The sequence below is a fragment of the Sinocyclocheilus rhinocerous genome, unplaced genomic scaffold (assembly GCF_001515625.1).
Source record: "Sinocyclocheilus rhinocerous isolate Xijiao unplaced genomic scaffold, SAMN03320098_v1.1 scaffold1281, whole genome shotgun sequence".
Classification (NCBI taxonomy): domain Eukaryota; kingdom Metazoa; phylum Chordata; class Actinopteri; order Cypriniformes; family Cyprinidae; genus Sinocyclocheilus; species Sinocyclocheilus rhinocerous.
In genome coordinates, this window is record NW_015637000.1 from 846,624 (window position 1) to 861,857 (window position 15,234).

Sequence of the window (15,234 nt, forward strand, 5' to 3'; positions counted from 1 at the left end):
ATGGCTTTTTTTTTTTTTTACTAAAAAGAAATTTTAATTTATTTATTTAGCCTATTTATTTTTGTGCTGTGTTATTTCGTTATTGTTTTTTTTAGTATATCGTTGACGATCATCCTAATTTAGAAGCGTCAATATTACGTTGTTTTAGTTTTAATACACATTTTGTGTCTTATGTGAAGTTTGAAAGATTGGTTACACTTTATTTCGATAGTCCACTTTAGACATTCTACTAACTATAAGTAACTTTGTAACTACATGTCAACTACATGTCAACTAATTCTCATTAATTTGCATCTACATGTCTACTAACTCTCAGAGTAGACTGTTAGGGTAGGTTTAGGGTTAGTAGAATAAGTTGACAAAGAAAGTGTTAGAAGATATTAAGCAGACAGTCTACTAATACTCTACTAACTGCTAGTTGACATGTAGTTGCAAAGTTACTTACTGTTAATAGAATGTTTAAAGTGGACTATCGAAATAAAGTGTTACCGAAAGATTGTTTTTGGTCGGTTGTTTTGATTGTTTGATTCTATGCAGTGTTCAGATCTAGTGTGTCATTCATCGTAACAACCGGTTTATTTATGTTTGTGGTGATTAAACACATTTTAGTTTATAAAATAGGCAAAGTAAATGCACTGAACTGGCGTATCCTCAGGGCTGTTGGTCATAATACGGGTCTTGCGTCTCAAAGATAACTAATCTCTATGTGTGTCAAAGAATTATATAGAAATTAATTAATGCGCTATTCCAATTAAACCTGGCGAAGACAGGTAAAGTAGGAAACTTTGTGATAATTTATACATAAAAGTATGTTTCAGATGACTTAGCTCCTTCTCACACTAATAGTTAATCACCCACACTATACAAACAGGGAAAATATTAAATACAAGAAGTATAATTAACTTATAATCTAAATATATCACAAACTGTTTTGCTACTTTGTAACCTCATCATGATTTGCCTCAGAATATGCACCTCATTTTACAATGCAGTCCAAATGATATTATTTCAGAACTAAGGAAACTATTTAATATCATCCCATATGCTGATTTTGAAAATGTTATTATTATTATTATTTTGTTTTGTATACACACAATGATAAAGATGACCCACTTTACCTGCATTCTGCCCATTTTCCAGTGAAAGAGCCCACTGGAGCACATGCTCTGTGTTCACTGCTTTCATTTTCAGTAAACTAAAGTGAACCCAACTCAGATTTACCTTTAGATTCTGAGAGTATATTTATAGAACAACATTTTAAATCATGAATTTCTTACCCACTACTGGGGTAAAGAAATGTTGACGGTTTACTTTATAACTGAGCAATAACAGACAAATTAGAATCCACAAAAACAGAATCCAAGTCAAAGAGACACATCTGAGTTTCATTATTTAATTCTATGTTTTATATACATGTTTTTAATAAAAAACAAAAATGTCATAAAAACAATAGATTATGAAATCTGCTCAACTGAATCTGCTCAATTATAAAATAATAAAAAAACATCAGCAACAGTGGGTCGCTGGAAACTTTCTGCCCCAATTCTGAGGAGGGCATTTTGGGTCAGTTTTTAACTTTAAAATAAAACAAGATTTGTTACCAAACATATGTCCATAAATCCTAGTTAACAAATAGACAATAGACAAGAAACCTTGTTTGCATTTAATCTCAAAACTGATCAGATGAAAAGTCAAGATTAATTAAAAAAACACAGAGCACAACCGTTCAATGTTCTATGTTTAGTGATGTCATTTTTAGAATTTTATTGTAGAATTTTATTGTATGTTTCATTTTAGGTGTGGCCAAAAACATTTTGAGGCCACTGTATGTTGCTGAATATCTTGTCCATGATTCTGAAGAATAAAAGCAGCCAGATATAGATTTAAGATCATATGTGACTCTGGACCACAAATCCAGTCATAAGGGTCAATTTTCGAAATTGAGATTTATACATCATCTGAAAGCTGAATAAATACGCTTTCCATTGATGTGTGGTGATGTATTGTTAGGAGAGGACAATATTTGGCCGAGATACGACTATTTGAAAATCTGGAATCTGAGAGTGCAAAAAAAAATCAAAATATTGAGAAAATCGCCTTTAATGTTGTCCAAATGAAGTTCTTAGCAATGCATATTACTAATCAAAAATTACGTTTTGATATATTTACAGTAGGAAATTTACAAAATATCTTCATGGGACATGATCTTTACTTAATGTCCTAATGATTTTTGGCATAAAAGAAAAATCGATAATTTTGACCCATACAATGTATTTTTGGCTATTGCTACAAATATACCCCAGCGACTTGAGACTGGTTTTGTGCTCCAGGGTCACATATGATATCAAATAGGGAGACTAGTGCCAGCAGTGGTACTTCCTCACGTCACGTGCCACTACATTGTAGCTGTAGTTGTCTGTCAGGCTGTAAAATGCAGAAGGACTTCTGACAATGTCTGCTGTCAGTATTTGGTTGGTTAGATATGCCTGGCATCAATACACTATACATCACACTCACAAAAGGTGCAGTGTGCAGGTTTGTTTTCATCAGTATGCAAAACAGCGCTTTTACATGAAGCTTTATCAGCTGGATCATTTATGTCTGTGTTTCTGTTTGCTAGTGTGCTGATATACTGTTGTGTGTGTGTGTGTGTGTCCCAGTAAGAGGCTGGTTGTAGTGGTGCCCAATGAGCCGTCCTTCCATTCGCGTCGGGCCTACACCAGTGAGGATGAGGCCTGGAGGTCTTACCTGGAGAATCCTCTTACTGCGGCCACCAAAGCCATGATGAGCATCAATGGAGATGAAGACAGTGCTGCCGCCCTGGGGCTCCTCTATGAGTACTACAAGGTCAGGGACATCAGCTGAGTCTCCTACTTTCTTCACATTAATCATATTTTCATTTTCACGTCATCATTCGTTCACCCTCATGGTGTTTGAAACCTTTCTTTCTTCAGTGGAACACAAAAAGAGAAATTCAGCAGAATGTTCAAGCTGCTCTTTTCCATACAATGGAAGTGGATAGTAACTGGGCCTACAGTATGAAGCTCCGAAAATATGTTTTCACAATGAACAGATTTTTGCTGACTTATTATGATATTAATTCAAATATGATAAATAAAATCAAATATAGGTGCAAAAACTTAGACTTATGCATAATAACATAAACTTGTGCACTGTATTTCAATTCATACAACAGCTTTGTTCATTATAAGGATGAACTGGATGGACAGAACAGTCTTCACGGGGCTTTTTGCTTTTATAAAACGGTTATTCCTTATACGTAGTTAGGTTTCACAAAATAAAACAGAGCAAATAAAGTGTAATGATATTAATAAAAACAGCATTCTTCCACCAAACAATGTAGTTCCTCAGAAACAGTTGTGGTTGCAACAAAGTGGTTGCCGAGCAACACGCAAACGTAAACAAAGGTGTATGTTTGTAGAGTAATTTACAACAGCTTTGAACGCGGCTCAGCCAATCAGAATCAAGGACCGGAAACTATCCGTTTTATAAATATTTATTTTTGATTAGGATGCAAGTTTTTGATAATAATAGTTTTCAGTGCATTTATGTCCCAGTGAAATTATTCTTTTTGGTATTTTGGGTAAAATTAATGTAGGAATGTAGAGCATTTGAGACGTCAGCGTGCCACACGGTTACGTTAACACTTATACTCTCCATCATTTTTCATCTACAATTTCTTGACTAATGAACAAAAACATAAATATGTCTTCCAGTGCAACCATGTACAAATTTATAGCTTGAGTCTCATAAGCCAAAACATACTAGCACAGTAAGGATATGATGAAATGATGCTTCTTTGCTGATCTGATATGGAAGTTACCCAGCGGAAGACAATCAGGAAGTTTTCAATTTATCTATGTGGATTGATAAATCTCCATTCAAGCAATCATAGTGAAACAGTGCCTAGGATACTATCAGCGCTGAGGTTTATTGATGTTTTATCCTTTGCAGGTGCCCAAAGATAAGAGAGTTTTGCCCATCAGCAAAGTGGTTGAAATTTCAGAGGAGCCAGAAAAGAGGTAAGTGAAATGATTAAAGAATTGGTGAAGTTGAATAAATAGATTAAAAAATTTGACTTATTTCAGCTTTTCATCTTTTATGCTTTCATACTGTCTCAGAAACACTACAGTGGGAAGCAGCAGTCAGATAGAGCCGGAGACAGTGGATAATCGCGTCCAGGTCCTGAAATCAGTGCCTGTTAATCTGTCGCTCAACACGGATCACCAGGACACCAAACGGGAGCAGTACAGCGTGTCTGCGGGAGAGAGCGGGACCGCTGCGGTGGTGAAGGCTGAGGCGTACACTCCTGTTTTCATGGCTTCGGGGGTTCACTACAGGACAGAAGGAGAGGAACCGATGCGGGTCATCTGTGAGCAGGCCCACTCGTTCGACACCTCGACTGTATGTCACAGTGGATACGGGAAGGATGACCATCGCAGCAGTCCAGATAGCACCTATGAGGAAGACAGCAATGAAGTGGGAGCAGATTAATTTGGTGTTTCTGAAACATTTGTTATAAAACTTGGATTTAATACAGCAGATTAATGGCTGATTGTTTTTTTTGTTTTTTTGATGCAGAAGTACCGCCCATCATCGCTTGGAGCTGATGACTTCATATTTGACCAGCCAGAAATGTTGTAAGTGTTGTTTGTTGTAACCAAGTGATTTATATGAAAATGATGGTAGGCTTGTAATATTAGGATGAATCAGCTCTCACACACCTGAAAAACATGCTGTTCAACAGAGACACCTTCCAGTACACACTTGAGGCCAGCAGGTCGTTGCGGCAGAAGCAGGGTGAAGGGCCTATGACCTACCTGAACAAAGGCCAGTTCTATGCTATTACACTGAATGAGACAAGTGCCAATAAACGCCTCCGACATCCCATCAGCAAAGTGAGGGTGAGTGTGTAGGCCTGCCTTCTTCTATCAAACCAGATAACTGAAGAACTTGACATGGTAGAATGTGCCAATGTCATGTCGTTGAGCTTTGATTAATTAACTGGAATATTTAATTTATTTCTGTTAAACATTTTAATTGATTGACAGCTCTAAATTAAATAGTTGAAATAGTTTTTTTCAAAGAAATTAATACTTTTAACATATTCAGTTGATCAAAAAGGACAGAAAAGACATCTATAATGTTACAAAATATTTCTACTTCAAATAAATGCTGTTCTTTTGAATTTCCTATTCATTAAAGAATATTGAAAAAAATGTATCACTGCTTCCACATTTCTATTTTTTTTTTTAGAAAGCACAAGCATTTTCACCTGTAATAACTGAAGACTGGAGTAATGGCTGCTGAAAATTTCATTTTAGGAATTAGACTACTTTTAAATATATATTAAAAGAGAAAATTTATTTAAAATTTATTTTTAAAATATTTTTAATTGTAATAATATTTCACAATTACTGTATTTTTGATCAAAAAATGCAGCTATGGTGAGAACATGAGACTTCTTTCATTAAAAAATCTTAGCAATCCCAAGCTTTTGAGCAGTAATATATGTCTATATCATCCATTCATGTTATGGTAATAGTTTAAAAGAATGCTTGGAACGTTTGGAACGGGCATTAAGTAATGAGTGGATTGTGATAACCTCTGTTAATCTCCTTTCTCTTATTTCCTCTATCAGAGTGTCGTCATGGTTGTATTCAGTGAAGATAAGAACCGTGATGAGCAGCTCAAGTACTGGAAGTATTGGCACTCTCGCCAGCACACGGCAAAGCAGAGGGTTCTGGACATCGGTGAGGCTTCCTCTCCATTACTGAGATCAGTGTTTAGGCTTGAACTTGGATTAGGCTTTGCCAATTTACCCCAGTTAATTTAGCCCAGGGGTGTCTAATCCTACATAAGAATGACTAGACAAGAACAGGCAGATGTGTTAGAGCAGGGTTGGAAATGAAGTCTGCAGAAAGGTTGCCCTCCAGGAAGAGATGGCTATCCCTTATTTAACAGTGGTTCTCAACCCTGGTCCTAGATAATCCCCAACAACACACATGTTATCTGATGATCTAAAACACACATTTCAGGTCTCGGAGTGTCTGTGAGAATCAGATGTGTATTATTAGGGATAGTTGGGGAATTTTTCAGGTCCAGGGTTGGGAACCACCACTGTATATAATTATATGAACGCAGACATGCGTGCTTTGGCCATTGCACTGCAAGAGCACGGTCTAGTTTTATATAATGTGCAGTGTTACTTTGGTGTACGGCATACTCAATGGGGCAATAGATTTACCTTAAAATGTATGTGCCATTAAACCAAGGGTGTCCAATCTTGCTTCTAGCGGGCCGGTGTCCTGCAAAGTTTAGCTTCAACCTGTTCTAACACACTTGCCTGGAAGTTTGTAGTGATCCTGAAGACATTGATTGGCTAATTCGGGTGTGTTTAATAAGGGTTGGAGCTAAACTCTGCAGGACACTGGTCCTCCAGGTGAAGGATTGGACACCCTTGAATTAAACAGAACAGGTTACTAGCTATAAGTATATCAGCAGCAAGATTCTCTTCAAACTGTTGCTCCGCCATGGCAGTTGTTGATGTGAAAGAGTAAATATTTATGAATGCAGCGATGCGTGAGATTGAGTTTGCATAAAAAAAAAAAAAGCATTTGTGTTCTTGTACTTGCGTAGATTATGTATAATTTTTCCCCAAAAAATCATTAACTAAACTACTACTCAACACTCTTTGGTCTGAAAGTACTTCTTGCTTTCAAAACAGTTCATTGTGCACCCACCACTAGTTTGAAGACTGATGGTGCCTTACATCCCAGAAGCCCTCAGGGCTCTCAGGAGATTGGTTCCTCTTGGTTTCCCTCTGCTCAGCTAATGGGTACTAGGTTGCTAAATGGCAATACACACAAATTATACACAACTTTGACTAGAGAGTCTGCCCTGAGATTTTTTTACAGATCGATGCAGATCTCTTTACACTCTTGAGATTTGGACCGATTTCTTTACCTCACTGAATCTGTGATATTAATTAGTTTTTTATTAGTTTATAGTTATTTATTGGGTGGTTTCTTATCCACAGCTGCACACTTTATTACAGGGATAGTCCCGTTGGAGCAACCCAGGATTAAGTAATGGTGCAATGGTGTTAGATCGCAATTATTCTCCAGCTCCACGAGTCACCCCACCTGGGATTTGAACTTGTGACCTTCAGATCACTAGCCCAGCTTCTGATTCAAGTTGAATGAAAAAAAGAGCCCAACATACAAAAAATTGTTGGGAGTCCACCTGGTGTGGGGCAGCTATGAGTCTAAACAATTCACGTCTTATTCTCGGCCTTGTCACACCTTGAGAGAACAGTCATCCTGAGCCTGTTGCTTCTTGTCCTCCCCTCATCTCCAGTAATCAGACGCTCTGTTATGCACTTTGTCAAGATTTGGCCCCAAGACTTTCACATCCTGGGAGCACCCTGAGGGAATATCTGAGACGTGATGACAGCTATCTTTGTCTTAAACCCTGCTCTGATAGATGGGGCAAAAATAGAGGAATGTTTTGTTGATGCAAGGTGAGCTTTGTACTACGGGATGCGAAGAAAGTGTTGGTAAATTGGTGAAGTGTACAGGCCAAGCCAAGCCAAGTACAGGAGACAGTGACTGAAACCTGACACCTGCACAGTTGGGATTTGAATAGCAGTTGAGGCGGGATTGTTCCTCAGGCTTGGGGCCATGTCACTAGAGCTGGGATTTGAATGGGGCTATTTAACTGGGGGAGCTCGCTTACGGGCATCATCGGGCATGCTTGGTAAATGACCCAAAGGAGATCCTTGGGAAGGATTTCACCATTCCTAATCCCCAAGTTACCCCAAAGTAAGACAGGTGTTGGGTTTACTTAACATAGAGATGAACGCCCCTGTAATGACAGCTTATTAAATTACAAAGAAGTTTGGAAACCGAAGAAAGAAAGGAATTAACATAGGAAATCACCACTATTGCTACCACTCATACTTAGGGTTAAGGATTTGAACAGATTTTGTTTTGAGAGTCACAACAATCTTTCAAACATTGAACATGCAGTTCATACATGCTATGACTTGAGCACACCTTTTCTATGATGAGCATGTGTGTTACTGGTTGCCCGACCAATGAATGATACCTTAGATAATGCTGCTAGCTGTGCAAATGGGTCCTATTTGATTTCTAAGTAATCTAATACTTTAGTAGGGCTGGGCTGCCCCCCTAATAGTCGACTACAGGTTAGTTGAGGAGAAGAAGCTAAGTTGACTAAAATTTTATCAGTTGGTTAGTCGGTTAGGGTTAGGGTTAGGGTTAGCTTAGGGTTAAACTATTAATTGTCCTGCATGACATGGAGGTACCGGCATATGCCATCATTTTGCTGATGCAGATAAGAGTAATTAACATCATTCGAAACTGTAAAGTGTTTTACCTTTCTCGCAATATTAACAAAGCATGCTTTTGTCAAATAAAGAAAACAAACAGGATGTGCTTTCTGCTGTCTCGGTCTCCTTGAACTGTGGGGCGCGTCACAAAAATGAAGCGAAACTCAGCGTATGTGCTACTTGCCTCACAGACGTGAGAAATATATCTACAGAAAGCTTGAAATGTCTACTTTTAAAGAAACCAATTCAAATACTCTCTCATTATGTAATCCGTACGAATGGTGCATTTCTCTAAAGGTGCATCCACTGTGGAGGTGGCGAGTCAGCAGCGTCAACTTCATCTTTACAGCTAACACTGACTCAGAAAACACTAGTTTATTAATAAATAAATAAAATATATCCTTGCTATTTTTTCCGACACATTCAGTCATTTGTGGGTGCTTTGCGGCAAGGTTTATACGGTACATGTATAAGAGTAGGCTATAGCCTATATTAAAAGCCCCCTAAGTATATATTTAAGTAATTAAATGAATAAACATGCAATTAGTCGACTAATAGCTTAAATGAACAACTATTAATTGACAAAAAAAATCTTTAGCCAGGGGCAGCCCTGACTTTTAGCCTGGTGGACATCAACACAGACACTTAGAAAGTACCAGTCAAGAATGTAAAGTTAACTGCCGTAGCTAAGCTAGCATAGACAGGCTGACTCCAGCCATTGAAACTGTTATGAGATCACCTCAACGTAAATCTATAAAGTAATGACATTTAGGCTGAATCACAGACATGTTTAAAGTGTGAGTGGTCATAAATGGCCTATCAAGCGGCTACTAAAAAAGCAAATGTTTGTTTACATAAACAGATAAGAGTTATCTAGCCTGGAAGGGTACACTCAGCTTATCAGTCTTAAAACCACTTGCTTTAGCAGACATTGTTTTAATGTCGCCATTCTCTGACACTCGCCAGAGCTGTTCGCACATCACTCCCTAAAATTGTTCATACACCATATAAATTGTACATGCCTCTACCCCTGCAAGTATCAGTCTGTAGGTGAAGTGCACGCTGGTTTGGACTGGTTTACGCAGGTTAGTTGTGGTCTGGTGCTAGTGGTGCATAGCTGTAAACCTAGTATCCAAAACACAACATATCCTGGTTTGCTTTGTTGTTGTTTTTTCAGCAAGTATGAGAACTGACTTTTCCTGTTCTCTCTACAGCTGACTACAAAGAGAGCTTCAACACAATTGGGAATATTGAAGAAATCGCTTACAACGCTGTGTCCTTTACCTGGGACGTGAATGAGGAGGCCAAGGTAAGTCATCTAGCACCAAGACTGTGTGCTCACAGTTCTGATGTGGCACTGCAAATTTACAATGAATACGTCCTCCAGTGTGTGTTTTGGGCTTATGGACATTCTGCTTGCATTAATGGTCATCATGGATGTTGAAGTGGGAGGTGTAGTTGTTAAACCCAACCAAAGGTTCAGTTTTTACAGTCTGACTACATCATTGGATGTGTTTTTTTTCTTTCATTCATTCGCACTGCCACCATTATGTGTGATACACAAAATGTTATTGAGAAACAGGGTGGAGTGTTACGACATCTGATATGTGTATTTTACATGCTGTAGTTTCTGTTCTGTTGTTGAACACGCCCCAAGAGCCATGAATAGCGTAATGTTTGATTCACAATACCCTGGTGCATCTTCCCCAGTCCCGTCTATTAATTTAAACCTCTATTTTCTCCTGTACGGTGTCTCGGGTTACACATGTACACTACTGAGAGTAGGAAATGGACCAGGTCTGTGTGTGTACACGGCCAAACGCACACAAACCCGAGTCCAGATCCTCCCAGCCTCACAGGTAGAGTCCTGCCCTCCTATTGTGGCTCTTCTGTTGCAATACAGCTCAGTTCAAACACTCGCCTCTGGAGTATATTCACCTAAAGCTCTCTATGCAAACATTTGCTTTTTATCGGGCCAACTCACACTGGTAAACCTATTAATGTGGACCATGTGATGTCTCAATGCAGCCGCCCTTGGAAGGATATTTAAGTGGGTTTGACTTTTTTTTTTTTTTTTTTTTTGAGTCCAAGCTCAAGTAAAAGCATGCAGTGGGGTGTGAAATGCGCTCAGTTTGATCTGATAAGCATCTCATACTCTGACCTAACATACTCTCAAACTTTTATTACAAGTCCTTTCAAAGCTCTTCTCATCAGGCTGGAGTGGAGGAAGCCATAAACTGAGTCTCTCCATGAGCCATTGATCTGTGAGCTGGAAATTATGCCCTTGCTGCAGTGTGGAATGGCTTAGTTTATTTTACGAGTGGTAATATTACGAAAACAGTAATATTGTGAAATATTATTACAATTTAAAATAAATGTTTTCTATTTGAATCTATGTTAAAAATGTAATTTATTGCTGTGATCAAAGCTGAATTTTCAGCATCATTCCTCCAGTCTCCAGTGTCACATGATCTTTCAGAAATCAGTATAATATGCTGATTTGCTGCTCAAGGAATATTTATTATTATTATCAATGTTGAAATCAGTTGTGCTGCTTCATATTTTTGTAGAAACCACGATACATTTTAAAAAAAGTATTCTTTGATGAATCGAAAATGTAAAAGGATAGTATTATTTGACACAGAAATCTTTTGTTATAATATAAGTCATGCATTGCTACATAGAAGGTTTTCTGGTGGCAAATTAGGAAATAAAAGATTTTCCTATGCCATGTGAGTGTATTCAATACATATGAAGTGCTCCAATTCAGTTTTCTTGCCACGCTTCACCTAACGATGGCCTCTTTCTTGTCCTCTGGCATTGGTAAAGGATGATTATATGAAACTGTTAATAACTAACCACATAAATATTTAGTGAGCAAGACTCTGTTTCCAAATCTTTGAGGAGGCAGAGGCTAAAAACTGTTTAGGAATTGAAAATGAATCAATGCAAAGATGACATTTAAGATTAAAATTGGGTCTTATATTAATATAAAACTATTTCCTTCAGTTGGAACATTGAGTGTTCTGTGCAAATTAAACGGCAGAGTTGTTAGTGTGCAGTCTGAGCGTTGTTTCTGTAGCAGTCAGTGATACAGATAGACGTGTCGAGGCAGGCACCTGTTTTGCGTGTGTAGGTGGATGGTGGGTGAAAAACAATGTGCACTTTCAACGGTCAGGACTGTGTAGGTCAAACCGGAACAAGCTGTTAGAAAATATGAATATGGCAGTTCTTATGCAACCGTCTGTTACATACCTACATACCTCCAGATACCTACATTATATATCATAACAATCTCCCACAGCACCCCAGTGGCAGAGTTTTGCACTGACAGACACCACTATAACATGCTTGTTTTCTTAACATGAATCTTCATGTGGAACTGAACTGTTTTTGTCTTGTTCTCTGATTGTTAGATCTTCATCACGGTGAACTGTCTGAGCACAGATTTCTCCTCTCAGAAGGGGGTGAAGGGTCTTCCTCTGATGATACAGATTGACACCTACAGCTACAACAACCGCAGCAACAAACCCCTGCACAGAGCCTACTGTCAGATCAAGGTCTTCTGTGATAAGGTGAAGCTTGACCTTTAACCTTTGAACCTATGCATATGGTATTCCAACATATGGGTATGTCTGTGGAAGCAGTCATGGAGATTTAAAAAGAATAGTTAAAGAGATTCACCCAGAAATGAAAGTTTGCTGTTAATTTACTCAGCCCAATACAGTGGGTACGGAAAGTATTCAGACCCCCTTAAATTTTTCACTCTTTGTTATATTGCAGCCATTTGCTAAAATCATTTAAGTTAATTTTTTTTCCTCATTAATGTACACACAGCACCCCATATTGACAGAAAAACACAGAATTGTTGACATTTTTGCAAATTTATTAAAAAAGAAAAACTGAAAAATGCTCAGTATTTAGTAGAAGCACCCATTTGATCTAATACAGCCATGAGTCTTTTTGGGAAAGACGCAACAAGTTTTTCACACCTGGATTTGGCGATCCTCTGCCATTCCTCCTTGCAGATCCTCTCCAGTTCTGTCAGGTGGGATGGTAAACGTTCTTTCCGTACCCACTGTATGTAGGTGACTCTTTTCATCAGTGGAGCAGTAAAGAAGATTTTTAGCTGAAACCATGGTCCTTGGTGATTCATAAAATGCAAGTCAGCAGCTACCGTCACTTTTAGAGTCAAAAAAGCATATACAGGCAACACATAATTAATATCCGTGGCTCCTGATGATATATTGATGTATTATGAAGCAAAACAATTGGTCTGTGCAAGAAACAGAGCGTTATTTACAACATTACTACCTGTAATCTATAGCCTCATGCAAACTGTCCGGAGCGCGTTCACGAGTCTAGAGTGCTTTACTTTACTTTTTACTTTTCTACAGAATAAAAAATGTCACCTACATGGCCTGAGGGTGAGTAAATTAACAGCAAATTTTCACATTTGGGTGAACTATCCCTTTAAAACAGCAGTAATAGAGAGCTGCAGTGATGACTTTATTTTTATTTTTAGGTCAACTTGTAAGTTCGTATCACCGTGATTCCCTTGACAAAAACCCAATAGGATTTTTCTATAAGATTTTGGATTATTGCAGAATATAAATCCTCTGACTAACAAAAGTTTTTATCATTTGTACGTCGTGATAATCTTCACAAATGAACAGAACCTTTATCAATTTTACAGCCTAAATATAATTGCCAGAATTAAAGAGAAAGCTTAGCATTGGTTATAAACGAAGTACACCACGGTCACATGACTTAAATGTCACCATTACTGAGCTTCTGGCAACTCTTTCAGTCTTCATTTAAAACCATTTTCCTTGAAAGTTTGAGTTAGAATAGTTTGCAGGAGTGTGATTATAAACACAATGAGGCTGTGAGAGTGACTAGTGATCAGATGAGTTTATCTGTTCAGTGTGACGATGTTTAATATCTTAGACAACCTCTGGAGTCCCATTCAGACACTTGTTATCAACCACCTTTTTCAAAACAAGTAAAAGCTTTTTAAAAATCACAAGGGGTATTACTGATGTATTTCATATTGTAGAATATAATGTTAAATTATCCTGACCTTGTGTTAAACAGACTTTAAAACCCATTCAAAATCCCATTAACTTTAGCATGTTGGAACCGCTAGCGATAAAATGCTCATTTCTGAGCCTACAAAAGTACATCATCCCTGCAGCACTATATATGCATGATCACTTATTTTAATAAGCAGTGACATGCTTTTACCTACAGCTTAAGTGGGTTATTATTTAGACATATTTATGGTGTGCTCCTGGTCTACAACTCAGGAACTGTAGTGCCACCTTGAGGTTGTTAATTATTGTTACCTTTCACAGTCCTCACAGACATGCTACTGTTTCTAATTTCTCTTTTCTCTGTGTTTGTGCGGCTCAGGGAGCGGAGAGGAAGATCAGAGATGAGGAGAGGAAACAGAACCGCAAGAAGACAAAAGGTCTGAAGCACTGAAAGTATCTCCAATTCATAAAAATAAGCTTTAAGGAACACAAGAAGTGATTTGATAAACACAATTTTCTCTCCTGACATATTTCTTATTGAAGTGCATTTTTTGAATAATCTAGAGGCTTCACAACCATGAACCATGATGTGCTACTTGCTAGTCCATGGCACATTTGATTGGACCGAAACCTGTGTGTTGCAGTATGAGTCACCATTATTATCATCAATAACAGTTATTCTTACATGTACAAATGACTTCATCTCATCAGGAAAGGATGGAGGCGTCGGGGCGGTTTCTGTCCCGAAAAAATGTGACGCCACCTTCTTTAAAACTATGACTGATCTGGATGCCCAGCCGGTTCTCTTCATCCCGGACGTGCACTTTGGGAACTTACAGAGGGCAGGCCAGGTATGAGTCAGTCTGAAAACACACTCAATGACCAGATCACAAGCTCTTTTGTGTTGAAAGTCCTCTGCCATTTTGTGTGTCTTAACGTGACTGAAACTTATTAGAGAGTGACTGACCTTTCAGAACCCGACATGAAAGGTCATGGTTACCTTCCTCATGCAGCATATGTGTGAGTATCTTGGATACTTGGGTGACATTTGTTTATTAGGAGTGATATCTGCTGAACTGGTCATTGTAGTGTCTATTTTCCGGCTTGTTCTGAATGTTGCAGAGATGCTTGCTTATGAATGTTTACAGGAAATAAAACGACAAACTTTTGAACACAACTCTTTGCAGGTGTTTGCATTTAATACAGAGGAAATTGAACGCGAAGGGTGAGTTTGAGCTTTTTCTCAGTATTTATGCTGTAAAACAGAATAAGATATTCTTATATCATAACTAAATGAGCATCACATCACCTCATAATTAACTACTAGCACTGATGCAATTGCAGATTACAGGGATCCTCAAGAATATTTATTAACAAAAGTGACTATCAACACTGTTTAATAAAAAAAATACAAAAAATAATTCATTGTAAAATGTATTGAGTTGTAGTGGTATTACATCCATAACACGAATCATATATAATATGTTTAGTGTTTGGTTTAGGGCTATCATGATGATGACATTTTCCTGGTAATTAATTATCATTCAGATAATGATTTAATTGTCTGTTTTAGTTATATTATTTACAGTAAAAGTCTAATACACATACACTTAAAAAAGTCATTTTATCACATACAACTCTAGCATTGTATACAAATAATATTTTACACATTAAAATATTTTAAAAGCACTTAAAGGCAGAGTAAGCGATTTCTGGTAGCCAATGTTGATATTTGAAATCACCAAAACAAACACGCCCCTACCCCAAAAGGGTCTTGCCCCTATTTTGATAGCTCCGCCCCACATATACGTACGCAACCCAGGC

General features: G+C 37.8%; 1 protein-coding gene across 1 annotated transcript in view; it reads left to right on the forward strand.

Moving 5' to 3' along the window:
- LOC107748368 (grainyhead-like protein 2 homolog) overlaps window positions 1-15,234 on the forward strand; it is a 21,749-nt gene that overhangs the window by 1,395 nt on the left and 5,120 nt on the right. Inside the window, exons 2-12 of the mRNA XM_016563141.1 lie at window positions 2,661-2,847; window positions 3,976-4,043; window positions 4,143-4,500; window positions 4,603-4,661; window positions 4,769-4,925; window positions 5,663-5,774; window positions 9,589-9,683; window positions 11,791-11,949; window positions 13,790-13,847; window positions 14,122-14,261; window positions 14,598-14,635. Of these exons, the coding sequence (XP_016418627.1) occupies window positions 2,661-2,847; window positions 3,976-4,043; window positions 4,143-4,500; window positions 4,603-4,661; window positions 4,769-4,925; window positions 5,663-5,774; window positions 9,589-9,683; window positions 11,791-11,949; window positions 13,790-13,847; window positions 14,122-14,261; window positions 14,598-14,635 (1,431 nt within the window). The remainder of the gene's footprint in view (window positions 1-2,660; window positions 2,848-3,975; window positions 4,044-4,142; window positions 4,501-4,602; window positions 4,662-4,768; window positions 4,926-5,662; window positions 5,775-9,588; window positions 9,684-11,790; window positions 11,950-13,789; window positions 13,848-14,121; window positions 14,262-14,597; window positions 14,636-15,234) is intronic.